At 49.3% G+C, this 24,787-nt stretch overlaps 11 protein-coding genes across 11 annotated transcripts; 4 read left to right on the top strand and 7 right to left on the bottom strand.

Moving 5' to 3' along the window:
• Nucleotides 1-341: 341 nt before the first annotated feature.
• Nucleotides 342-2,278, top strand: PV08_02237 (uncharacterized protein; the record flags this gene model as incomplete). Its single annotated transcript, XM_016376597.1, has 3 exons — nt 342-374; nt 446-1,881; nt 1,990-2,278. The coding sequence occupies 3 exons, from the start codon at nt 342-344 to the stop codon at nt 2,276-2,278; spliced, it is 1,758 nt and encodes a 585-aa protein (XP_016241873.1).
• A 524-nt stretch (nt 2,279-2,802) lies between these two features.
• Nucleotides 2,803-3,793, top strand: PV08_02236 (uncharacterized protein; the record flags this gene model as incomplete). The annotated part of the gene is made up of 2 exons (XM_016376596.1): nt 2,803-3,541; nt 3,627-3,793. The coding sequence occupies 2 exons, from the start codon at nt 2,803-2,805 to the stop codon at nt 3,791-3,793; spliced, it is 906 nt and encodes a 301-aa protein (XP_016241872.1).
• Nucleotides 3,794-4,130: 337 nt separating this feature from the next.
• Nucleotides 4,131-6,123, bottom strand: PV08_02235 (uncharacterized protein; the record flags this gene model as incomplete). Its single annotated transcript, XM_016376595.1, has 4 exons — nt 4,131-4,520; nt 4,586-5,188; nt 5,250-5,743; nt 5,802-6,123. The coding sequence occupies 4 exons, from the start codon at nt 6,121-6,123 to the stop codon at nt 4,131-4,133; spliced, it is 1,809 nt and encodes a 602-aa protein (XP_016241871.1).
• Nucleotides 6,124-6,494: 371 nt separating this feature from the next.
• On the top strand, nt 6,495-8,450 carry PV08_02234 (uncharacterized protein; the record flags this gene model as incomplete). Its single annotated transcript, XM_016376594.1, has 6 exons — nt 6,495-6,738; nt 6,791-6,927; nt 6,983-7,065; nt 7,134-7,231; nt 7,285-8,246; nt 8,307-8,450. The coding sequence occupies 6 exons, from the start codon at nt 6,495-6,497 to the stop codon at nt 8,448-8,450; spliced, it is 1,668 nt and encodes a 555-aa protein (XP_016241870.1).
• Nucleotides 8,451-8,860: 410 nt separating this feature from the next.
• Nucleotides 8,861-10,267, bottom strand: PV08_02233 (uncharacterized protein; the record flags this gene model as incomplete). The annotated part of the gene is made up of 6 exons (XM_016376593.1): nt 8,861-9,197; nt 9,267-9,530; nt 9,584-9,657; nt 9,727-9,819; nt 9,873-9,982; nt 10,033-10,267. The coding sequence occupies 6 exons, from the start codon at nt 10,265-10,267 to the stop codon at nt 8,861-8,863; spliced, it is 1,113 nt and encodes a 370-aa protein (XP_016241869.1).
• A 1,357-nt stretch (nt 10,268-11,624) lies between these two features.
• On the bottom strand, nt 11,625-13,654 carry PV08_02232 (uncharacterized protein; the record flags this gene model as incomplete). Its single annotated transcript, XM_016376592.1, has 7 exons — nt 11,625-11,839; nt 11,894-12,298; nt 12,349-12,509; nt 12,559-12,665; nt 12,717-12,890; nt 12,936-13,153; nt 13,201-13,654. The coding sequence occupies 7 exons, from the start codon at nt 13,652-13,654 to the stop codon at nt 11,625-11,627; spliced, it is 1,734 nt and encodes a 577-aa protein (XP_016241868.1).
• A 1,882-nt stretch (nt 13,655-15,536) lies between these two features.
• On the bottom strand, nt 15,537-15,827 carry PV08_02231 (uncharacterized protein; the record flags this gene model as incomplete). Its single annotated transcript, XM_016376591.1, has 1 exon — nt 15,537-15,827. One exon carries the CDS (start codon nt 15,825-15,827, stop codon nt 15,537-15,539), a length of 291 nt encoding a protein of 96 aa, XP_016241867.1.
• A 152-nt stretch (nt 15,828-15,979) lies between these two features.
• PV08_02230 (uncharacterized protein) lies at nt 15,980-17,137 on the bottom strand (the record flags this gene model as incomplete). Its single annotated transcript, XM_016376590.1, has 3 exons — nt 15,980-16,493; nt 16,567-16,849; nt 16,900-17,137. 3 exons carry the CDS (start codon nt 17,135-17,137, stop codon nt 15,980-15,982), a joined length of 1,035 nt encoding a protein of 344 aa, XP_016241866.1.
• A 599-nt stretch (nt 17,138-17,736) lies between these two features.
• PV08_02229 (haloacid dehalogenase, type II) lies at nt 17,737-18,594 on the bottom strand (the record flags this gene model as incomplete). The annotated part of the gene is made up of 2 exons (XM_016376589.1): nt 17,737-17,833; nt 17,987-18,594. 2 exons carry the CDS (start codon nt 18,592-18,594, stop codon nt 17,737-17,739), a joined length of 705 nt encoding a protein of 234 aa, XP_016241865.1.
• Nucleotides 18,595-19,154: 560 nt separating this feature from the next.
• Nucleotides 19,155-21,193, top strand: PV08_02228 (uncharacterized protein; the record flags this gene model as incomplete). Its single annotated transcript, XM_016376588.1, has 6 exons — nt 19,155-19,425; nt 19,527-19,566; nt 19,630-19,768; nt 19,827-20,645; nt 20,696-20,974; nt 21,026-21,193. The coding sequence occupies 6 exons, from the start codon at nt 19,155-19,157 to the stop codon at nt 21,191-21,193; spliced, it is 1,716 nt and encodes a 571-aa protein (XP_016241864.1).
• A 67-nt stretch (nt 21,194-21,260) lies between these two features.
• PV08_02227 (uncharacterized protein) lies at nt 21,261-23,706 on the bottom strand (the record flags this gene model as incomplete). Its single annotated transcript, XM_016376587.1, has 5 exons — nt 21,261-22,131; nt 22,193-22,351; nt 22,402-23,110; nt 23,159-23,550; nt 23,606-23,706. The coding sequence occupies 5 exons, from the start codon at nt 23,704-23,706 to the stop codon at nt 21,261-21,263; spliced, it is 2,232 nt and encodes a 743-aa protein (XP_016241863.1).
• Nucleotides 23,707-24,787: the final 1,081 nt, after the last annotated feature.

Raw genomic sequence — 24,787 nt, 5'->3', positions numbered from 1 at the left:
ATCTAGGCATCATTCAAGAATCCCCGCGTGGATTTGGAACTGCAGCAAGATCCTGGCCCTAATAAGCCAAAGAAGAGCACTATTGGAGATCAAGAACGAACAAGCCTGAGGCAAGCTTTAGCAGGCGAGCTTAGTAAACGCTGTAGGTCAGCCAGAGCTTTCACTTCGTACCGACCAATGCTCTCTCACTCTCCACGTTGTGGGTTTGTCAGCAACCACGCTAGAGATACAGGACTCAGCTTCCGCGGAGGTTCCGCAAGGCCTAAGGGTCTCGGCTGATCTTTTGATATGCTGTAAGCTCAGTGTCTTCATCATCGGCTTCAGTCAAACCTACTGGCACAATGGAAGATCCGAAAATGAAAATGTCTAGAAAGGTACCATCCCAGCTCCAAAACATTGATTTACTACGGTTTACTATGCAAATGGTACTGACCAGCAAGTCAAGTCCTGTGACTTTTGCTACACACGCAAGATCAAGTGCGACGCACAAAAGCCTCGTTGCTCGCAATGCATCGTACACAAAAGAGGTTGTACCTATGGGGCTCCGAGCCGGCAGCCTCGTCCAAAGTGCAGAAAAGTCGACATCCAGAGCGATGACGATACTAGTGCCTTGCGCACGCGCGTGCGACGTCTCGAACTTGAGCTTCAGCAGTTGACCAAGGAGTCAAGGGGCTACGGCGAAGTTCACGAAAATCAGCGTGGGCAGCCGGAACCGACGCCAACCGTAATCGTGCCAGTACTGACCGTGACTAGCGAGGGTAAAGGTGTCAACTACGACTGCTCTTCGCAAGCACTTGATCTCCCTCCTCTAGAGCAGGCTATACATGTCGTCAACCTGTTTCTGGAAAATTTCAATACAGTCCTTCCGCTGTTTCACCCCGAAACTCTCCTCCGTCTTCTGTACACTACTTACAACCTCGACCCACGGTCTCGAGATCCGGTTGCATGGGCCGCAATTAACGTTGTGCTAGCTCTCGCCTACCAACAGCGTCTCATGGGTAGCAGCAACGTCCATCGCGCAGTTGAGTATTTGGCCAGAGCTCAATCAGCGTTGTCAGACGTCGTGCTTGGTGACCCCCGCCTGCTCAACATTCAGGTTCTAGTGGGTATGGTGATGCTTTTGCAAGCAGCGAAAGATCTCCAGCCTGCACTGATCTTGATTGCCACAACACTACGTCTTGCGCATAAGATCGGTCTTCACAGCCGTTTCTCTGCATTACACTCAACCCTCAGTGTTGCCCGACAACGCGCAAATGTCTTTTGGTTGGCGTACGTCCTAGACAAAAACCTTAGTTTACGCTCCAAACAGCCCTCTATCCAGCGTGACGATGACATCGACCTCGATCTGCCCTCTGCTCTCCCACAAGAGAACAACCAATCCGAAGGAGGTGTAAGTGACGAAGCTAACAGCTTTGATCTTGGTCAGATCACTTCCGTTGATGGATCACTGAAGATGGATTACTTTGTTACTCGAATCCACCTGGCAGTCATTGAGGGCGGAGTCTACGATTACCTATACTCCACGGCCTCCCAGAAGCGAACTCCCGAGGAACGATCGGACGCCCTAAACAGTGTGTACAGTGCGCTTCGACAGTGGAAGTCCTGCATTCCAGCCGAATTTCGAGGTCTGGAATCGGTGCAGAGGATGTCACCCACTGTCCTGGCTTTCCTTGGTGTTTTGGACGCCACTAGTTTGATGTGTACGAGTTTGATCAGCCAAGCACATGCTTGGAACCCTCAATGGATGAACAGCCTTCAAAAATACGACAAAGAAGGCGTTGCCCTTTGGATGCCACCCCAGTGGGAGACATTGGTGGCTGAGAGTCGTCATTTACTAGTGTTTACTGAACCACTGGGGCCTATGGATCGTTGGAATTTTTGGTAAGTGTGTACACATGTAGCGATGTTTTCCTATGTCTTTCCGCGTGCGTTTTGCCTAAGTATTCCTCGCGGAGTTGTAATGACCTTGTGCTCACGAACATGATGCAGGACCACAGGGTGCTCATACATGACAGCCATGGTGTCGTTAACAGCTAATACAATGCAAAATTCCCTCCATGGCTTTGCAACTGTGGACAGCCAACTCGTCGATACCGCTTTGGGAAGACTTGGTAGCATTGTCCAAGAGACCAACAACGAAGAGCTGCGCTCATTCCATAAAAATTGCATCGAGTTACATCAAAGTACCCAGCAAAAGCGCCGGAACCTTACGACGATGTTTGATGATCGTAATATTTATCCCAGTTTCCATAATTCTGAGGAGGAAATAGCGGGATAGCTACTGCAGTATAGATTTCTAGGTTCGTGACAATCACCAAGGATCATGAAGCTAGCTTAAATCGCTCCACTCTCGCCCCAAAATCAAGCAAATGCAGATGACCAGAGCTATTATTGTTGATCTGAGCAGAGACGCTCATGTGCCAGCTAATGTATATCGATGTGCTTTGTAAGAGTTATCTTAATAATTTCAACTCCACGGAGGCTACTTACCCTCAAAGTACGTCCGCGGAAGATAATTAATGGTATGGTGAAGCGCGAGTGCCAATCTATTACAAAGCTATTTTTAAGATCATGCACCTCGTGTGTGTTGTTCCAGGCTAGCCATTACGAATCTTGACAATGTGGATTAGTACTCAGCAGAGATGATCTTTGATATATAAACAGTGCCAATCTCACAGGACGCTGTAAACAATAATGAAGGCAGAGAGAACACTACATTCGAAGCGAACAGGCAAACAATCCCTCATCACAGAGCACCAATAGTTGGCTTACGGGTCCCCTTGACAAATATAAACCGAGAGCATGGGGTTCTACGTCGAGCCATACCCTGGCAATGAGTTCTTCAAGTCCTTCACTAAGACCTGGCACACCAAGCCATACGCTCAAATTGCACCTGATCGTCCTGAGCTCAGCGTCGCTGGCAAGACGGTCTTCGTTACAGGTGGTGGTACCGGCATTGGAAAGGCTACAGCCATTGCTTTCGCACAGGCTAGAGCCAAAGCAATTGCCATCTTCGGGCGACGTGTCGAACGGCTTACCCTGGCTGCCGATGAGATTCGCAAGGCCAACCCGGCGGGCACTACCCATGTAGTGTTTGAGGGTGTCGACCTAAGCAAACGCGGCGCCGTTGAAATCGCCTTCACTAGCGCCCTCAGGCAAGTGGCCGAGGGCGGTGAATCGACCAAGATAGATGTATTTGTTAGCAACGCCGGAATGTTGCCTCAGGTCGGCACTGTGGCCGGGTACAGCGAAGCGGATTTCTACAAGGGCCTGGAGATGAACTTTGGCTCGGCTTTCAACACTATCCAGGCCATGATGCCATTGTTGACCACTGATGCAACAGTTCTGAACATCTCTTCCGGGATCGCCCACATCGACCCGTTCCCTAATCTCTGGCTCTACGCAACCACGAAGCTGGCCAATACTAAGATGTTCGACTATCTCCAAAGCGAAAACCCCAACCTGCGAATAATCAATGTTCAACCTGGCGTTGTTACTTCCGAGTTAAATTCAGGGAGCGGGTATACAGGCCAGGATGATGGTGAGTGACTGTTGGCCCTTGTCCTCCTCTCCTTTAAGCTTCCGCGAGAGATATATTACGAATGCTATCGCTGACACGATCCTAGTCGAGCTCCCTGGCCAATTCCACTTGTGGCTCGCTTCACCGGAAGCCGATTTCTTGAAAGGCAAGTTTGTCTGGGTGAATTGGGACGTAGATGAACTTAAAGCCCGTGCGGACGAGATCAAGGACTCTCACCTCTTGAAAGTGTTGTTGAATGGTGTTCCAATGTAAAGAGACGCATGACAAGAGCATAAACATTTGAAAGCCTCTCGCAATTTCTTCGAGGTCAGTTCTGGCAACTTTCCTCTCACTCTTTATATTCATGTTAATGGGTAGAGCACCTGTCGAGGAAGGCTACGCAGGTACATGAAGGAATTGACGAAAACTTGCGGAATCAACATTTTATGGAACGCCCATCCGTCAAATCTTAACCACGTGCATTGTTGTCTCTAGTATGAGTCCGTAAGAATGGTCGAAGCTCAAAGCTCCGCGGACTGATAGCCTAATGGCCAGAACTCGTCTGAGAACGAACTGCCGAAGACTGAGGTATTGAGTGTGATTTCTAGATTCAGACAAGCTCACTCCACCGACTGCCACCCCTAGCACCGATTTCCTCGAATGAGTACGTCTTTACATAAGAAGGTCCCTCACTCTCCAAGATATAGCCTCTTTCGCACTTTGAAAAACTGACCTTCTGCTGCTGCACCCCGTAGAAATGGTCAAATCTCGCATCAAGCGCGTGGTGCAAATCTTGGACATCCCCAGATGGATGTAGGACTTCCCATGGGTGTGTACATGCTCGAGCCTTGCATGTCTTTAGCACCAGGACTAGAGCATCCAGCCGTGACAGCAGGCTTGAGAGCTTGACCTTTTGTATTCTAGCTTCTGGATGTGAGCGAAAGTGATATAATTGCGAATGGTTCGTGTTGTACAGATTGTTCAACTCGTGGGGATCATCCTATTGTTTATGTCAGCCTCGAGCAAATCTCTGGACGGAGTGGCGTGGCCCGCAGGGATCTGTACGTTAAGGTCATATAGCTCGTGCTCGCCACTGCACCAGACGCTGTAGTAGAAATTATAGCCTTGTCCGATCAGTCTCAATCCCTTGTACGTGTTGTCCAAGAAAATCGATTGCCCGTAATCGCCCTCGGCTAGTGCAAAGCCCCAGTATTCTACATTGACGTGCTCATGTCGCAAGGATTTGGCTTCCTCTAAAGTCGACTCAGTGAGCGGAATGATTGCGCCATCAAAATCGGAACGGGGTTCGACACCAGCTAGGGATAGAAATGTCGGTGCCAAATCCGTGTGCGATGTCACAATGTCACTGATTCTTCCTTCCGGTACATTGGGGCCGCGGACGATCAATGGAACGTTGATGTCCTCTTCGAATCCGCATTCTTTTCCCGGTTGAAGTCTGTGCTGTCCGATATGATAGCCGTTGTCGCTGCTATAAACTATGTACGTGTTGTCGAGAATGCCATGTGTTGATAGTCTGGTGATCACCCCGTCAACGATCTCGTCAACAGCTTGCAGGGCGCGTAGCCTATTGCGATAAAATTCGTCGTTGAAGCGAACGTTTTCTTCATTCTGCTTGGGTAGGTGTGAAATCCAAGACACACCGCTTTCCTGGATGACGGTTAGAGTGCAAGCTGGAACTATGTGGTATATTAGCGGTGGGCCAACAAACCTTGTCAGGATTGAAATTAGGAGTTCGTGGGATTACGGTATCGTTGAATAGGTGTTTATGTCGATCAGCAGGGATTGGAGGTGAGGTAATGAATGAATGCTCGGTAATGTGCTCTCCAGCCGACGAGTCAATCATAATGAGGTTACTGTGCGGAGCAATGGGCGCTATTGCCAGGAAGAAGGGTTTGTCTGACGCAGCGGCGTCGTCGAGGAAACCATAGGCTTTGTTGGCAATGACATCTGTCGAGTATTCTCCTTCGTGACTGACTGGAGGGTCTCGATCTCGTTGGGTTGTGGCGTTCAGGTACTCGTAAGTGTGAGGGTCAAGAAGAAAGTCTGATCCTGTGAATCCAGCTGGAAATGGCGAATCATAGTTGCTAACTGTGTGACTATTGAACAATTTTCCAGTGTAATAGGTATTGTAGCCTGCCTCCTGCAGCCACACGGGGAGCCATGCATCGTTGAGTCCCTGGCTGACGAACTTTGGATATCCACCTTCAAAATGTTTAGCGCGATCCTCAACGAGAGATCAATTATGACCACATATGCTCACCATATGGAGGGTTCACATCCGTCACGTTTGTGTTATGAGCGGCCTTTCCAGTCCACAGGTTTACCCTGGATGGACAGCACAGTGCGACCGTGCAATAATGACGCGTAAAGATCGTCCCTTGGTTGATCAAGTGGGACTGAAGGTGCGGCATGTATGCCATGGATTCCAACCGTACATCTTGATCATCTGTCAGAATGAAAACAATATTTGGCTTGTTGTCTGTTTTGCCGATGCCGTGAAGAGGTAGCTGCGCATTGGAAGTCGACGCTGCTAGGCCTCCGACTCCGTGACAGATAACAGCGACGACCAGGTGCCACAACATCATGTATACCTTGCATGAAGCTGGAGAGTAGGGGAATGTACCAAGAATTCCACTCCCTGGATTGTGTAGCAAGGCTAAGTTGTCCTGTGCCAGTGTCTGGAAGCTCAGACAGTTGGTGTGGCTGAGAAATCTTAGGCCTGTCACTGGCAGGAAGTTGGTGTAAAGTTTCGGGATGTTCGCGATCACGCAATTCTTTAAGTGGCTGGCATCATGTCTTAAGGATCTGCGGTGTTATCTCTCGCCAATGGGGGTGGGTCCGGCCGGAAGCTCGATCTCGACGTGACTCCCAAATGTAAATTTGTACCGTGCGATGCAGGAAAAAGCTCTTAAGAACTCTCTGCCCACACTCTGCATTCAATACTGAATTGAGAATGTCGGGTGAGCAGTTACCAAACGAAAGAAGCCGCTTGCTTCAGCCTAATGATGAGGGTTCCCACGACTCGTCTTCGGCTTCGGCGGTAGATCCTGAATCAGCACACGACGACGACTATGACGGTCACTCAATTCGTCGACTTTCATCCACAAATCTTCCACCCTACCACGAAAACTACCCTGCGACCGAAGAGCCGTCGTCAGCAGTCGCAATTTGGACTGTCGTTCCTGTGTCCCTCCTGGGTAAGTGGGACCTCTGTCCTCACCTCGGTAAAGCCACCTGCTTATTCCCAAGGTGTCTTTGTCGCCAACGCGGATGGATCGCTCGTCGTGGCTTCAAGCCAGTACATCTCATCGGAGTTTCACCAACTAGACAAAGCATCATGGCTGATTATGAGCTTCACATTGGGCGTCTGTGCTAGTCAGCCGCTGGTAGGTTGGCTTTCCACCCCGTAGTCACCAGTCGCTGATCTGTACCTAATGCTAGTACGGTAAGCTAAGCGACATTTTCGGTCGCAAGGCAAACTTGATCGTTGCTTATGTCTTCTTCACGGCGGGATGCTTTCTCTGGTATGTTCCCACACCTCTTCAGTCTTGAGACTTGATCCACAATCCTGATATGTGAGACCGTCATGCAGTGGTGCTGCACAGCAATATTGGCATATCCTTGCTGGTCGAGCCATCTCGGGGATTGGGGGAGCTGGAATGACAGCACTGGTGTCTGTCATTATAGCTGGTAAGAAGCAAGCAACTGGGCCATTTGCGTACCAATTCCGCTCACAATATCAGACATGGTTCCTGTTCGCGATGTCGCAGCCTGGAGAAGTTATGTTAACGTTGCTGCCACTACGGGACGCTCTCTGGGCGGTCCTGTCGGTGGATGGCTGACTGAGACGGTCGGCTGGAGATGGGCCTTCTATGGACAGTGCCCACTCACTCTCGCTGGGCTGCTTCTTATCATGTTGAAACTTCCTCATAAGTCGAACCAAACCGGCAAAATACTCAGCCAGTCGTTCTCTCACAAAATTCGGAGAGTCGACGCCTTTGGCGCCATCACTCTGGCCGGTGCCATATGCTCGTTCCTACTTCTGCTGCAGACAACCACTGACAGAATGGCATGGCAGTATTCCCTAGCCGCGGGGTTATCTTTTGGGGTGCTCTCGGCCAGTTTTGTGGCGATCGAGTACTCTCTCGTCGCTGAACCCATTTTGCCGTTAGGCCTACTGGCCAAAAGAGCAGTTATCACATCATATCTGGTCGCTGGGGCTCAGATCGCCGCTCAATTCTCCATGTTCTACCTAGTACCGGTATATTTTCAGCTTGCTGGATACTCCGTCTCTGCTGCAGGCTTGCGACTTGTGCCTGCCGTGATCGGTAATGCAGTGGGCGGGTTGATTTCTGGTGTTATTATCCAGGCCACTGGCCGCTATAAACCTTTCACTATCTTTGCAAGTACAGCGGCGTCGTTGGGATATTTATTAATTCTGCTTCGATGGCACGGTACGACGCACTGGATAGAGCTGACTTATTTCTTTCTTGGTGGGTTCGGTTCAGGTGTCATTCAGTCAACCAGCTTCGTCCATCTTGCGGCAAGCCTCGACCAATCCGAGATTGCCATCGCTGGAACCGTTCTTTATCTCATACAGAACATCTTCCTTCTGGTGGGTATTCAAAGCGCCACCGCTGTTCTGCAACAACATCTCCAATCGAGTCTTGCTCGAGATCTAGATGGGGTGAACGATAAAGCTGAGGTAGGACTCTATTAGTGTCGCGTTGTACCAATACTATGACATGTAATAACAGTGGAACAGGTAATCAAGAAAGTAACCTCCAATATTCAACTCATCTGGACCTTTCCCGACTACATCAAGAACATTGTCCTCCGGGACTATTTCAACAGCCTCACGGCAGGTTATGGCAAGCCAATCCACCTTTGTCGATTCTTCAAAGTCTAACGGGAACAGGTGTTTCGTTGGGATTTGCTGTGGTTGGGGTTGTCTTGGGATTCACTATCGATGCTCGCAAGATATAATGGAGTAGGAATTTCAATCAGGTAACACAAATATTGACTTCCGCGCAGAATTGGCGCAGTGATTTTGATTCCAGCTGACTCTCGATGAGACAGGCGATCAGCTTATCTCACGCTAGAGAAGGATTAATGGAACCAACAGCCTAATGCCCAGGAGGTCCAATCCCATTGAGCGTAGTCACAGTTATAAAAGATTGATTATCTGATTGATTATCTTCAATGCTCGTGGTGGCTGTGATGCGGATGCCAACCTATCTAGCCTCTTCCTGCGTAACAATTGATCTTCTTTGAATAATGAGTTGCTAGTCTCGTCCACCCCAGCGTCTGAGAGGAAGCCTAGGCCGCGGCGCGAAGTGCCTCACGACGCGAGACCGAGTTAGGATCGAAGTAAGGCTTCTCTCCGAGGGAAACAACACGGTTGCCTTGACGCTTGCCGGTATAGTCATTGGTTGCTGTGTGGAACACGGAACGATTGTCCCAGATGGCAAGATCATTCTCATTCCATCGGAAGCGCACCTGCAGATCATGGTTGTCCGTGATCAACTGCAAGAAGTAATCCTTCAGGATCTCGCTTTCTCTGGGTGTGACGTTGTCAATCCAACCTGCCGCAACCTGATGGCCGGCTCCGAAGAGACTCTTCCAGCCTGTAACTGGATTTGTACGTACTACCGGGCTGGAATGAAAAGTCACATTAGCTTCAATTCCTCTGGTGCGAATTGCGAAATAGGCGAGTTTCTCTTACTGCGAAGCGGTGAAGTCAAGGCCGGTGTTTTCTGGAGCTCCACGGTCCTGGTCAATTAGTTCTTCTCCAAACTTCTTCGCAACCTCGTTGAATGCCGGCTGATAATGAGTGGCAGTCAAGGATTCTGCTAGTTTTTGAATAGCTGGTGACAGTCGATCGTAAAGCTCATAACCTGAAGCCCACAAGGTATCACCACCGGCATCCTCAGGCTTGCTTATAATTTTGAGGATTGCATAATCAGAGGGGATCCGCTCGAAGGTGATACTGGCCAATTTTGTGAGTACCTGGCTGCAGAGTGAATAATACTCGGAACCTACTCGGCATGCCATCCTTCGCTAGCCAATTTCTTGGATTCTGCAGGGTAGCGATCCTTGTAGAACTTGCGGTTTTGCTACATTATAAATCAAGTCAGCACAAAAGAAAGATCGACAACTCTTCATTCAGTTTCAAATCGACGTACCTCCGAAGAGATGACAGAGACTTCATCATCAAGCTTGCCATTTTCGTCAACTGCGATGCCTCGCTTGCTATTCGAGAGAGCGTGACGATGAAGCTGGTCCACTTGTCAGGATTGCAGTCTAATAGTACTGCAACGCTGCAACATACCTTCGATGTAGCAGGCTTTCCAGTAAGCTCTCCCAGCTTCTGACCAAGAATCTTTTGGTCGTCGATATTGAGGTTCTGGTTACGGAAGAACACTACACCTCGCTGAGAGACTGGCAGCTGTTACCACTTTATGTCATTTAAAACAGGAAAGAACGCAAACCGGTTATGGCCAAGTCCCGAATTTGGTTGTCGTCGTGCAGGATCCCGCTGAGTTGCAGTTCTGGAAACTCTCTGCCAATAACATTGGTAACATCGAAGGACTTGTATTTATCGAGAGAGCCAGAATATTTCAAAGGCTCTTTGAGTAGACTTGACTGTGGTCCTTTGTTAACCGGCACGGGGATAGTGCTAGCCTGGTTGGAAGCAAGGTCAATATCGGCAGCTGGAGGAGCCATGTTAAATGGAAGAAGTGCTTCAGTGGCAAAAGATCAAAGTTAATCAAGGGATTCGTAAATACTCGATGCTGGACAGGAAAGACAACATTCTTACCCCCTTGACCGACGACCCCCTCTTATAGGTCGCCAGCTACCTGAGGCTGTCAGATAACAGCGATGCCGTTCTTCCGAGATGTCGAGATTTCTGGGTCTCAATAGTGCTGACTTCATAATATTGAGGCTCTCTTGCTCATTTACAATATCATCTATTGGCTCCTCTTAGATGTTATCATTCATGGCTCGAGCACGAAATGCTTCTCGACAACCTGGCTCGCCAATTTGTGGCTTCAACTGGTGGGTTCGACAGTGCTTAAGACGATTCGTGGCATCGGACGAACTGTTTAGAACAGGCCGCTGGCATACGGCAAGAGGCCGTGTGCTTGATGACTACGAACTAGATTCGTTGCAAATCAAAAGCACATCATCATCGTGATCATTGCGCAATGGTGTCTAGGTATCGATGTATTAGAGGGTTGAATGATTACCAAGAACCAATCACGCTCAACTTAAGTCCATTTGTTCATTTGTATCGCATCACTACCGTCCCTCATTGCAACATCTGTGCCAAGTCCGACAACAAGAACGATCAATTCTTGACGCGGGGGTCTACCTGCATCACTAGCAAAGTCAAAGAAGCGGAGCAATTTGATACAAGAGAGTAGATTGAACGGACTTGGGACTGGCACTCCCAAACCCCTGGTCAACTCCCACTGTTTATACATTATTCTACAACCACTTTACAAATGATTTTTATTCAACATGAGCGCCTATACTTATTGAGCAGTAGAATCGGATTGCTCATGTAGCTTTCTGAAAACATGCGAGATGGCAGCGTTGTCAACGAATAAAATAATATGGAATTGTATGAGCGACCGGAGAAGCCTCCGAAGGGGGTGGTGGGGGAAGCCCGTTCATGCACCTCTCTGTACCAAGCGAAAAATGCGGGTGACTACCAGGGCCGTTAGAATTGCGGAGGGGGCCGAGTTTTGCATGTGCTGACTATGGAGGTACTAGACGCACCGATCCATCTGTGGCAATGTTATTGTTTAGTTGTCGTCCAAAACCCGTGTAATTAAAGTATCCGACATGAGAGGTGTCGTTATTACCAGAGTTGGGACACTGGAACCGAAATTCGAACTTCTACGTTCCTATCGATCTACTTCGCTTCTGCCATTTCTATCTCAGCACCTTCTACCCGACGATACAGCTTCTTCCTGGGTCAGACACGAGATATTGTCCAGGTATACCTGTTCGGACTCAGGAAGATCTTACAAACACCAACCCTCACAAGTTCAATGCGTCCCACCACACAAAATGCCTATGTAGCAAAACGGAAATCCAAGCGTTTGTTGCCCTTGTCGGTGGTTGTAGCCAGATAGCTCGAACGTTCCTCTTCAGTCATACTATTCCAGATTCGGTCACGGTGTCGATTGCGCAATGTGTAGTATACTTTAGCGAACCCGTATAGGAATACATTTGTAACACACAGGGCCACAAGTGTCCGATTCCCGCGACGATAACGGGGCCTGTCATCTGGAGGACTCTGTCAACGAGCTATTCAGTTGTCAACGAAATGTTTATCCTTACCTTGGCGGTAAATGTTGCTAGCGATGATGCCGGAAGACTGGCATGCCATGTTGTACAGTGCTGCACTCACCGTCCTGGACCTGACCGAATTTGAGTTTCGAGAGCTCCATCCCACCTGGATGGCGTGGACGCTAGGATAGGCTAGGAGAGTCGTCATGATACCAAAAGCCGCCCACTTGTCAATCGAGTTGATATTCACGGCATAAAGGTAGGAGAGAAATGGCAGAGCCCATAATTGAGCAAGCAGACCAAATATCCAAAGCTGGCCCACAACCTCAGAAAGGTATGTGAAGGTCAGCATCGTGATGATGTGGCCAACATAGTTCGGTATCGACAGTAGATTTGTCTTAAAGGTGTCGAAGCCTAGACCTCTCAATGTCAAGGTCAGGTACTGTTGCGGAGGAGCTACAATTACGTGAGTATCATAGTATCCAATCCAAGGCCAAAAGACCTACTCATGGGTGTCTGAAAATTGAGACCAAGGAGATAAATGGGCCACAGGTCGTAGTCAGAAATGCTTTGCCATAGCAGCTTTGGAGTTATAGGCTGTCGATTGTGCATTGAACTTTTGCTTGGATCCTCGCGAACGATTCTGTTGACCATGATAGTTTCCTCACTAGGGATTCATCAGCTTGGATCCGTAATACGAATATTGTTGTCCCTACCGCGGAGTGAACCAACCATTCTTGCCCCTAGCCCAGTTTGCCGTTTGACAGGGGCCTGGCGGCATTAAGATGAAGGCTATCAACCCTATCACGAGTGTAAAGATCCCCTTTACATAAACTTGTCAGCAAAAGCTGGACAACAAAGAGTTAGAACCTACCTCGATAAGGAACAGCCATCTCCAGCCGGAGTACCCCAGGTGTCCTCGGAGATGGAGCAGTCCGAAGCCCAAGAATCCTGCAATGATGTCGGCAATTGACATAGCTGTCCACCAGAACCCCAGGCGGAGAGAGAGCTCGCCATGTTTGTAGAAGTAGGACAAGTAAAGGATCATCTACTCCAAGTTAGTAGCTTCAGGGCATCTTAGTCAGATACTCACGTCTGGAATAAAACCTCCTTGTAACAGCCCAAGGAGGGATCTGCATACTAGGAAACTGCTTCGTCCAGATAGCCAGAACTGTGCACTAGCCACTATGGACCACAGCACCATCTGAGTTGGAATCCACCGATCTGGCCCGAGCCATTTCGACACCAGTTGGGACGGAAGCTCCGCAGAGAGAAAGGACAGCTTGAAAACAGTATTGCCCCAGTTATAGTCTACCCATCATTAGCAGCGGATATAGAAGGGGCCTCAAAGCTCAAACCATTTGTGTTCATGTGGAGCTCAGGTAGGAAATCGTCGGTAAGGGCTTGACTGATGTTGGCTCTATCAAGCTCGAGGGCCATGAACATGATGCAGGCAAAGAACATGATCTTCAGGTCTATCTTTCGGACCAAGCTATACTCCTCTTTCCAAGTCCATCTCGCAGAAGGGTCAAACCGATGGAGGTTTTCCCAGTCAGGCCGCGGCTGATAATGTTTGGCAGTATCGGGATCGTCGAAGACCGAAGGCTGTGTCGCGATAGCATCAGCGTTATAGCCACGACGTCTTTGCCACCAAAACTTCTTTTCTTCATGAGGTTCGCCTAGATTCAGGCTTTGAATCACTTCCGTAGCAATTTTAACCTCAGAACCCGGTGGCGTGTCGAGCAAGGGTTCATTGGTGACAATGACTTCAGCCTTTGGTGTCGGCGCCGACTTGACAAGAACTGTCGCCATCTTGACACCAAGAGCGCAACGAATAAAGTGTGATGGATTAGGAGAGTATAACAGACCAGGATGGGAGTACTGGGGGGGTCAATTCCAGTAATATAAATACCCTGGCAAGTCGCTTATTGCGATGGCATTTTTGTCAACTGTCGTTAGCAGCTTTTGGCCGTCCTCTCTCGCGTATCTTGGCCGAAATTGCGACATTGAGATGCTGTGAGAGATAAATTCTCACGACATTAGCATGCTCTATTTGCATATTGCTGGACGCCGGGGTGCTGTGTTCCACCTGTGTCTCGGCCTCAAGGTAAGGTGTTGATAAACCCCTTGGCGTCTTATCTTGCAAATCAGAAGTGTTCTAATGTGCTACTAAGCAGCCCGCAGGACAGTCGGGATCGCATATGAGTAGGAGTTGTGCCTTGGCGCATGGCTAATGGCTCGAGAAATTCAAGAGTTGCAAGGTTGAGGCGGACATTGCGTGATATTGCGTGACAACTGCTCCCGACGACTCCAGATCGTCACAGATCAAGCAATCATCATTTGTGGAAGTTGAGACATCCAAAATTTTAATATTCTGCTCAACGCAGTAAAGCTTGCCGGATCTTAATAAAGGAAGAAAGAGTGTCTGCTTCAATGGCTAGAGACTTTGAGCCTTGGAGACCAAAACATGTCCGTGGACAGATAATATAGTGGTTAGGAGTGGGGTAGTTCGACATGTAGCCATTGATAGGGTTTATTTGCGAGTAACGGAGCGAATAATCATAGAAGCATGTGAATGAAAACAGAATAGAACCCTCATATGCTGGAGAAAAGGCGCCAGACATTCCTCCCCGGCCAAAGGTACCAGCACTGGAGTCTTACCAGGTGGTAGCCCGCACTCCATCCAACCTGACGTCGGTATCTTAACAATTGTAAGTTTGGTAGAGAGATCGAAAAATTCCAACGGTCAAGGAGCTTTGCTTCGACTTGAAAAGGTTTGGAAAATTCCCCAGCTACCCTTCCGTCTCGCACACTCCTCGTGGCGTGTCCGAGATCCGGTGCATGATGTTGAGGCATTCCCTAACTAGGTTAAAGGTCAAGGGCGACTAGATACAGGTAACTAGTCCAGATCAAAGTTTGTGAATGATAAATTCCCAGCAGATGTTATGCTATCCATCCCTCACTCTTTGTCGTCTTGTGGTCACTGTCCACAAAGTCCTCTCTCTGCAGCAGCCTTATCGCCGTGATACCGAGTTGAGCAAGCAGACCCTCGGACATTAAGATTCGATCGATATTGTTCTAAGTGCAACTACCTGGGGTTTGATACCCATATTAGGTTCAGCCGTGCCAACTTTTCGGTCCCATTTGACTACAGCAATGCCCAGTCATCTGAAACCCTCGAACCGACTCCGACTAAAGTTGATGCTGTCAATCAGCAGGCGGAAGGGAGTATATTATTCAACCCAAGAGGCCACAGTACCAGTGGAGCCGACATGAATCTGAACTTTGGGAAAGAGCTTACCTTGGCTTGTGTTGACCATAGGTCGCAACGTACTGGGTGGTAACTTCAGTCTCATCTGATGCGACCGTCGGTTAGATGCTCTAGCGAATGGCTACTAGACGAGCTGAATAGATCTACTGACCTGACAAAGTGGCAAAGAGTACACGCTCCGTTTCGATTGTTAGAATAACTCCACATGGAAGTAAGCATTAGCAAAAGTTGGAATCAATAGGACAACCTCGAACGCAGCAAAGGGATCTATTGGCGCTTGTTCTTCACTCAATATTATGGTGAGGTCCTCGGAAAGATCACAATTTTACAGTTATGACATTGTTGGACAAAATATTCGTAGTATACCTCCTCCAAGGGGCAATCTGTTCGTTGATGACACTAGTAAGCGATATGTGGATAAAACTATAAACGGGCTCGAGCCTCAGACTGATACGAATCAATGGTTAAAGCGTCCAAATGCCTGTTCTCCTGCCTTCGGAGCAGCCTCTGTGCCTTTGCCTTGAAGAACCGTGGTAATTTTGTATGTTCGAACGACACGTCATCCACTATCATCTCTACTAAACCTTCAGCAGCCAACAATATTTGTGGCATTCCGTGGCCGGTGAAGCCAGCTATCATGAATTGGCCTTCGGTACCTGGCACAACTCCAACATGAGGCAAACCGTCCATGGAATATCCCATTACTTGCTCCATTGTTAGCATGGTTTCAGCAGTGACTGGAGTTAGGTAGCGAGGAAGGACAATGGACGAGGAAGGGCAGGTTCAAAAGGGATCAACATACTACCAGTCCACACACGGTCGGTGTACGCACCACTGTCCTCCCATCCGCGGAATGTCCTCTGCATTTAATTCTCAAAGTACTTAGCGGCAGACTCCAATACGTGCCCATCATCAATTATATTGTACCAATCTCCTATTTGGTGCACGAACGATGAACGCGCTCCTCCCACTATGATGCTGCCATCGCCCCGCGGCACCAGGTAGTCGTAGTCCCAGCTGTTCCAGCAAATGGTATAGGTATTGTTGAGCCGGGGAGCGGTAGAATGCTTCGGGACAACAATTCGACTGCATGTTCCTCGGACAGGGACTATGACATCTGCAAATTGTGGGAGTAGCGAAGGTGTATAACCGTTGGTAGCGTAGACGATCTTCCTAGCAGCCGCCGACCCACGCGGCGTTGTCACGATCCATGGGTGAGAACCATGATTCTTCATACTCCTTACCACGCTGGTGACGGGTGTGTGAGTTTGGAGATTGACATGACCACTGTCGAGAGCCCGCCTTAAAAGATGTAGCACGAACTTGTAAGGCCACATATGCCCTGCAGCATAGACGAAACATCCTTGTGCCCCAATAACACTTGAACGCTTATATCATACCGTGTCAGCCACGCTTGCCTTCAGAGGGGGAGTATGACATTTGTACCTGCTACGCATCTTTCTTTTCGACGTACTCAGTCTCCTGGGTGGGTCGACAGCCACCATCAGTGAGGCGATCGTACTGGGCTTTCATAGCTTTGCAGTGATCCGCGCTGAGTTGTACATCCATAGCCTTAGTGAGTACATAGTCGCATTTGATGCCTTCATGATCGATCAGGTCTTTAATGGCAGTCACATGTCTAGCCTCGAACTCGGCGACCTCGGAAGCAGCTTCAATGCCGTGCTCACCAGCCAACCTGCTGATCGAGTTGTATGGATCTGGCTTCATGTGGCCACCTGTACAGGTTAGTCTTTTTTTCATCAACAATGAAAGGAGTACGATTTACCGTTTCGACCAGTAGCTCCGGAACACGCTTGCCGTGCTTCGAGTATCAAAATCGACGGTGTGGCTTTGCCATTACCTCTGCCGAGGATATGATGAACAACAGAGACTCCAGCATATCCAGCACCAATCACGACAATATCACAGGAATCTGGAAGCGATTTGCTTGAACGATGGTTGTCAAGCTCATCAGGCTCAGTCCTCCAGAACGAGGTTGTGCCGTTTGGCAAAGGAATAAACATCTCACCAGGCGGCTTGTTTTCAGACAGCCTCTTGATCAAGAACAACGGAATTTTGTTGAAGAAATACCGTGAACATTCTTCATGGATGACCAGTGAGTCTACATACTACCGATTTTCTAGGTCAATCGTGCACCTTGATGAGGGATGGAAATCTCTTTCCTCTATTACACTCCCGGCGGAAGAGGCCGAGGATTCTGCTCCTGGTGGAGGTGAAAATTCACAGAGCCACTTTTATCTATGCTCGGTTTCTGGCCTCCTGAGGGTGGCATAGTATCGCAACGGACATCATGGCGTTTGGCGTGCCGGCGGCCGCGTATGCAGAGTGATAAGAAAGAATTCAGGTCGACTCCTCGACTAACCATATGAAGTGGTGTTTCTAAAACACGCCTGGCTCCTGCACCAGGCTAGCACTACGAAGAAGATGTCAGCATGATAGGAATTCAGCATGTACTTTATCTCTCGTTAGCAGTAGTAATCAGGAGGATGATTGATCGGCAGCATCGTAGACGAACGAGTCAGCGGATTCTTGTTCTTCTTAGCATTGGTAGCCAGGCACGAATCACCGAATAATGCGGCAACTAACTAGTGCAGCTCCGAGCTCAGGCAAGCTTCTCTCGTATCACCGCTATGAGTCCATGGCAGAACCTCAGTTCGTGCTTGCAATAATTTGATCCGCCATTTTTGGCAATGTATCCTCTATCACCTCCATATTTCCAAATAGATGAACAAGAGGTTCCTTCTCCCACACCGTACAATATGCACCTGCAAAACTGGTTCGGCAGAGACGAAGTCAGATCCGAAGACATAGGAAATTGAATATATTCAGCAAAGGACTCTGGACAGGCTCACCCAGTTCTTCTGGCCGCTGAGACATCCCACATATGCGCGGCTGCAAACCATGGTTTCTTCCCGTCATTCTCCTCGACTAGCTTGTCCAACAGGGGCCGATACGCTACTGGGTCCGGCTTTCCAATCCCCGTAGAGTCGCAGGATATCAAGTTGTCTGGATGTATCTCCACACCTGCCTGTGAGAAATAACCTCCAACGCGCCTCAAGTCACCGGCAGTCAATGCCCAAATAGTAAAGCCAGCATTCCGTAGCTTTTTCAGGCACTCTACTGCGCCGGGGCGCATTTGGAGCTTTTGGTGTGCAGCGAGAATGGCAGCAAGATCTTCCGAGGAGGCGAACGCACGAGGCTCTTGAATACCGCCCATCCATAGAATTCGCCAGAATATCTCTTTGAACACTTCGCTGAACGCAACGTACTTTCCAGATATGCTAAGGTATGTGTACTCGCGTTCGGTCGTTTCCATCCAGAGACAGACAAACATTCGTGGCTGAATTCCTTTTGACTGCAGGCGTGCGCCCAGTTGCTTGTCCACGGCGTCAACGACGGCATCGTACGAAACAAGCGTCCCGACCACGTCAAACACAACGTTCTTGGATCGAGAAGACATGCCGTGAGTCGCGCTTTTTTGTACTTTTGTGAAGCCAGATTTAGCAAGTGTGTTATTGTGAATGCTTTCAATTGAGGAATCGAGGCTTCAAAAGCAGTGGTAATTGCTGCTCCAGCATAAGTCGGCTAGGCTGAATTGTAGGTGCTCATTGCATTGATGCAGGAGGTGTAAGAACCGGTGTTGTCCGGTCCCGGTAGGCCTGCCGGTCTCCACGGCGGAAAACTCCCTCACTTCCGCCGGACCACGCCGGCCAATGCAGCCGGGTATATACACCGGCAAGGTCGTCGGTTGATCTCCCTTAGGACTCCAAGTGCAATGGGGCAGTAAGTAGAAATCTAGGGAGACCTTGAAATGCGCCTAGATAAAGCGTTATCTTTGCTGCATCATTGGGCCTCGACTGGGGGTGCTGCTGAGTCTCTAGATCTATATAACTTAAGAGTCAGCTGCTTTGCGGTATGCACCGTTACCTACTGACCCCTGGTCTTTTTGATTGACTGTCTACATCGGTGTAAAACTTCACGGCATAAACTCCAGAAGAAGGACTCGTGACAAAAGTAGAAATGCTTCCACCTGAGATAGGTCAGGATGCTTACTCGACTGCGACCAACGCCCGAGTCTTTGCGGCCCAGGAGATTTTCACTGCCGAAAAACATGCTACGACTGAGACCAAGTCCAGTCCAGACGATGTTGAGAATGGTGTCATCATTGCACATTCGGTCGACACAGCTGGATATCATCGTGCGTTAGGAAGACGACAGATTATGATGATGACATTTGGTTGCGGCATCGGCACTGGTCTATGGGTGGGCACGGGACAGGCGCTGAAATACGGTACGTTGCAGGACCCCGAGAGCCAGTATTGCAAGCATTTGGTGTCTGGTGACATTGAGGGAAGATACCAAGTGAATACCTTGCTGACAATGTCTGACTAGCTGGTCCGGGCGGCATTGCCATTGTGTACACCGTTTTCGCGTAAGACACTGTTCTCATTGGCCTGGTGTCTCCGGTGCATACTGACATGATACGACATCGCAGATTTATTGTCTATGTTCAATACTGTTCCATCGGAGAAATGACCACCTACAAGCCTGTGCACGGTGGCTTCATCCGACAGGCGGCTCAGTATGTCGATCCAGCTTTTGGATTTGCCCTAGGGATCAACTTCTGGTTCGCAGTAAGGCCAACAACTGTGAAAGAAGTACGAGGAGATCAGGCTGACTAGCAGCGTCAAGTGGGTGATGATTATTCCGGCCGAAATAACCGCAGCCATATCTGTGATGAAGTTTTGGCCGTCCAGCGATGTCGTCCCGCTGGCTGCGTACATCACAATCTTCCTCGTCACAATCGCGGTCGCCAATGTCTTCCACGTCCGGATATATGGCTATATTGAATATTGCATGTCCTTCGCCAAATGCACTGCTATCATTGCCGTCATTATTTTTCTCTTCATCATGACCTCTGGTGGCATACCCGCTACACACGGCCCAATCGAGTTCACCTATTGGAGGAATCCAGGTGCATTTATCAACGGGATGAAAGGTATCTCCAAGGCCTTTGTCCAGGCGGCTTTCAGCTTCGGCGGTGGTGAACACATTGCTGTCATCGCTGGGGAGGCGGTCGATCCGCGCCGCACGCTTCAGAAGACAGTTCGACCAGTCTTTTGGCGTATGTTTACGTTCTTCGTCTTGAATATCTGGCTTGTCGGTATGTGCGTACCATACGACGACAACGATTTGGTCAATGCCAGTGGCACCCTGGGCAGTCCATTTGTGATAGCAATGAAACGGGCTGACGCCATGTGGTTTGCGCATTTGATCAACGGCTTTATTTTTCTCAGTGTGATCAGCTGCGGTGTTAGTGCTGGTTATATTGCTAGCCGAAGTCTGGCGGCATTGGCAGACGAAGGTCTCCTCCATAGTGTCTTTGGCCTCAAAGATTCCAAGGGTCGCCCGTGGGTTGCGTTGGTCATCAGTATCGGCATAGGTGGGGGGTTGACCTACCTTAACTGCGCCAGCGTAGGGGTTCAGGTATACAGCTGGTTTTCTGCCCTGGTAAGCCCCCAAACACCTCCTGCCGATTGTGCATTGAAAAGAAATCGCAGACAGCAATTGCAACTCTGTTCCAGCTAGGGTGTATCTACATCACTCATCTTCGCTTCCGCATTGGTCTCCGCGCTCAAGGCTACGATCTCAAGAAGTTACCCTTCAGAGGATTTGGAACTCCATATGCTCAGTACCTTGGTCTTGTGATCGTGTTGTTTATCTTCGGCTGCGAGTTTTACCTCTCCTGTTGGCCATTTGGAGAGAAGGGCTCCGCCAAAACCTTCTTCTCCTCTTATCTAGCTGCACCGCTATTCTTTTTCGACTATTTTGTGTATAAGGTAAGATTCCGATCCTGCAAAGCGTGATAACCGTGACTGAAGTATCGCCAGATTTGGTTCAAAACCAGAATTGTCAAGCCAGAAGAAATGTCCTTTGGTGAGGGTATGGCTTTCGACGAGGAAGATCGCTTGAAGGAGGAAGAATTGCGAAACAAATCGCACGTGGAAATTCCTCACGCGTCCTGGTCTAAACGTGCCAAATATCTCATTTTTGGGTAGGGCCGGTCTCATGCAGAGGTGCGTGGCGAGTAGGCAAGCACTTTATGCTGAACAAATGAGATCCGAACTAGTCGTGACTGGGAATAAGTGGGAGGAGAAAAGGATCGAGACTGCCGTCGTCGTCGCTGAAAGACCAGGAGGTGTTGAATAAATCCGCAGCATCAACTAAACCATATTGTGACCTTGACGGGCTGATGGGATGGGGACCGAGCGAAGAAGGAGGTGGGTTGCTTTGAGGCACGTTTTCTGCCCTCCTCGTTAGTGCCCAAGTTTTAAAGCTTGAGTACGCGCTCTGTAGCTCTCGATCAGCTGGATGATGGTTGTTGAGTCTGTCTTCCGATGGAAGAGACGCCGAGATGTGTTTTATGGCACGTTCAAGGTACTCGATCAAAGACACCTCAGACTTGTTCGAGTTTCCCCCAATCATTTGCTGGATAAGATCCATGCCACGGTCAAGAGCAATCGAAACCCTTTTCCGTTGCCCCGACCGAAGCCACTCGGCTAGGAGTACTAGTAGAGCCGCTCGACAGGAACTAAACTCTGTATAGCAAGCTCGTGATAGGCGGATGGTTTCATAGAGAGATTGCAAGAGGTCAATGATTTGAGTGGCCGCCTGTACGCATTCATCTGCCAAAGTTGATATCCCCGTGATGCCTATCGATTGCTGATGTAGTGCTGGGTTTCCCCCAGTCGCAGGAGGTCTTCGGGAGGGTGTGTCCGAGAAAAGAAAAGGTCGTCCAACGTAGATATATAGGAGCAGATAACAAAGTTTGAGATGGGCATTTGCCCGGCGTGAGGAGGGGGTGACGTCTCCATTTTGGCGTTCAATATTGCTGCATGCTTGCGTGTCCCACCAACGCTTGATCCGGTCACGTACCTGGAGCAACCGCGCGGCGTACTCCAGAGCGAGAGATCTGGGACATTTCTTGAATTGTTTTCTGAGATAGAGAATGAGTCCAGTCACAATATTGGGAGGCAGGGAGGCAGATGCACACTTACAAAGCATTTGCTGATTCTGCCAAGCAATCATTGAACTCGATAAAGGCGATTAAGTTTCCGAAATTAGGTGATCGAAGCCCAGGGAAGTTGACTGGCCGTTCAACATTAATGTCGGACTTTGTGATAGATACAGGACGGCCGTGCATTACACCAATGTATCTGTATCGCTTGAGTTGGGAGGATGGATATGACAGCAGCACGGCACTCACGTTTGTAGACTGTAGGCAGTCCAGAATAATCTGTTCCTTGTCTCAATGGTCCTAGCATCACAGCCACTGCCTGTGTATTTCCGGTGCATCCCATTCAAGATGATCATATCCATGGCAAGTCCTAGGTAGGTGTAGGACAGCCCTCCAGTTGACAGTGGCATGGCGTATGTGGCGAGGAGAAGGCAGGCCTGGACGCTCTCTTGAGAAGCCAGAGCGATAACATCCGGGACAAGACTATGGGCACTGTGGAAAAAGAGCTTGCCTACGTCGTCCTCGGAGCACATCGTGAGGTCTTCTCCCTCCTCTGCCATGGTGGCAGACTCAGACTCGATGTGGGCCACTTGAGTGCCGATGGCGAGAACCGCAAAAAGGCTGCAGACCCAGGAAACATCACTGGCCGAGAATTCTGGAGACTCCGAGTAGCTGTGCTGCAATTTTGCTGAAATCCAATCTTCCTCAATGAAGAAGTAGTTCAGCTGAACGTGCTTGAAAAACAGCTTCACCAAAAATTGGGCAACATGATAGGGTGGTAAATGCTCCATCGTTTGTAAGACAATATTCACTGGGGATTGCAACTGCGTTGGCCGCCAATAGTCCTTGACCTGAATCCGCTGGCCCAAGTTATTGCCTCCTGAACGTTCTAGTCGTTGACTCACCCGCCGCCAAAGCTTTTGTGAAAAGTTCCAGTGGGAGAATTCACCGGAGTAGTCTATCGATAGTCAGACTTGTGCCTAATATAGAACAGAGTCGGTCTTACGAGCCGTAACCTTGGACACGAAACGAGTGTCGAAAGACTCCTCTTCAACATTTGGTCCGGAAGTTTGCAACCCTTGGTGACCATCATGTCCGCCGCTTCCAACTGGGTCGGCAATCTTCTCCACGGCTTGCCGGATTTCGAAATCATCCAGGTGGGCGGAGTCGGGGAGACCAAGAAAGTCCCTCGCAATGTACTCTAGGTCCTGTACACGCGAATCTCGGGTGTTTTCAGCGTTGAGCTGAGATGAGGCTTCTCGGATGGTCGAGGATACGCCGGATCTTGATCTGTCCATCGGCATTCCATGGAAGCGGCAGTTTTTTCGGAGACGGGTACATCTTCTGCAGGGAGGTCCTCCTTCGCATTTCTCTTTCTGCTGTCGGCATACATCGCAGCTAAAGTTCATCCGACTGTCAGTAGTAATCCAGCCAACACGCAAGCATAACCTACGCAACGACCGTTCGTTTACGTGGCCCGGTCATACGCTGTTCATCTCTTCGGCGCTTGATGCCATTTCCCAAAGGTGCCGGAGACGACGGTGCAGACGACATTTTGCAAGGGACCTACTTACAGACCTAGGCATACAAAAGATATCCGTCGAGAGAGATAAGAGAACCCAATAGTCGGGCATCGGACTTGTACGCGACTTTGAGGGTGCTAGCTATGCGCATCGGGTAACTCTGCCGACTGCTACACTGGCTTATATGCTCCTACGTACTCCATACATCTGTCGGCTCCTGTTCCTTTGCTTTGACCTATAACCAAAGGAGTTTCAGGTACTGTACTATCGCTCAACACTGTCAGAAAACACCGCTTACACAGAACATTAGAATAAATTATATACTTATTTCTATATGATAAAAGGCGCTGTTTTCATTTCAGTTATTACGCTCAGTTCCAATTATCCCGCAAATGGCACAAGGCCGATTGCATCAGTTGAATGCCCTAGAAGTCAGGAAAGGGGGGCAATTACGGCTGGCACTGGAAATAAAGGCTGTTCAGCGTCACGCATGACCAACCATCCTGGCAGCAAGTTGTGCCAAGCCAAGCGGAACCACCGCACTGCCCATAGTTGGTGGCGCAAGCAGCGTAAGCAGTAGTCGTGGTCGCTGGCTGCAGGCATTGGAAATAGAAGTTGTTTACAAATTGACATGACCAGCCAAACTGACAGCAGGCGGGCCCAATCCACCCGGCACCTCCGCACTGTCCAAACTTGGTTGCACAAGCTCCTTGGCTCGAAGCGGTGGTGGTAAGAAAAGACATAGTCGTCGTTGTGGGTGTCATTGTTGTTATCGGGGTTGTAGATGCTTTTGTAGTGGAAGAAGAGCTTTGTGCTGAGACGACAGTAGTCATGGTAGTGGAAGAAGTAGTTGTTGGGATTATGCTGGTCATGGACGTGTACGTTGTCGTCGATGTGGTTGATGTGGTTGATGTGGTTGATGTGGTTGATGTAGCTGTCGCTGTCGATGTGGTTAATGTGCTTGTCGCTGTGGATATGGTTGACGTAGCTATCGTGGTAGATATCGTTGCGCTGGCCGAGATTGCTGAGCTGGCCGAAGTGGTTGAGCTAGTCGAGCTGGTTGAGCTAGTTGAGCTGGTTGAGCTGGTCGAGCTGGTCGAGCTGGTTGAGCT

Source organism: Exophiala spinifera (assembly GCF_000836115.1).
Source record: "Exophiala spinifera strain CBS 89968 unplaced genomic scaffold supercont1.1, whole genome shotgun sequence".
Classification (NCBI taxonomy): Eukaryota; Fungi; Ascomycota; class Eurotiomycetes; order Chaetothyriales; family Herpotrichiellaceae; genus Exophiala; species Exophiala spinifera.
Note: the sequence above shows the minus strand (reverse complement) of the source record. Positions and strands in the feature narration are given on the sequence as shown.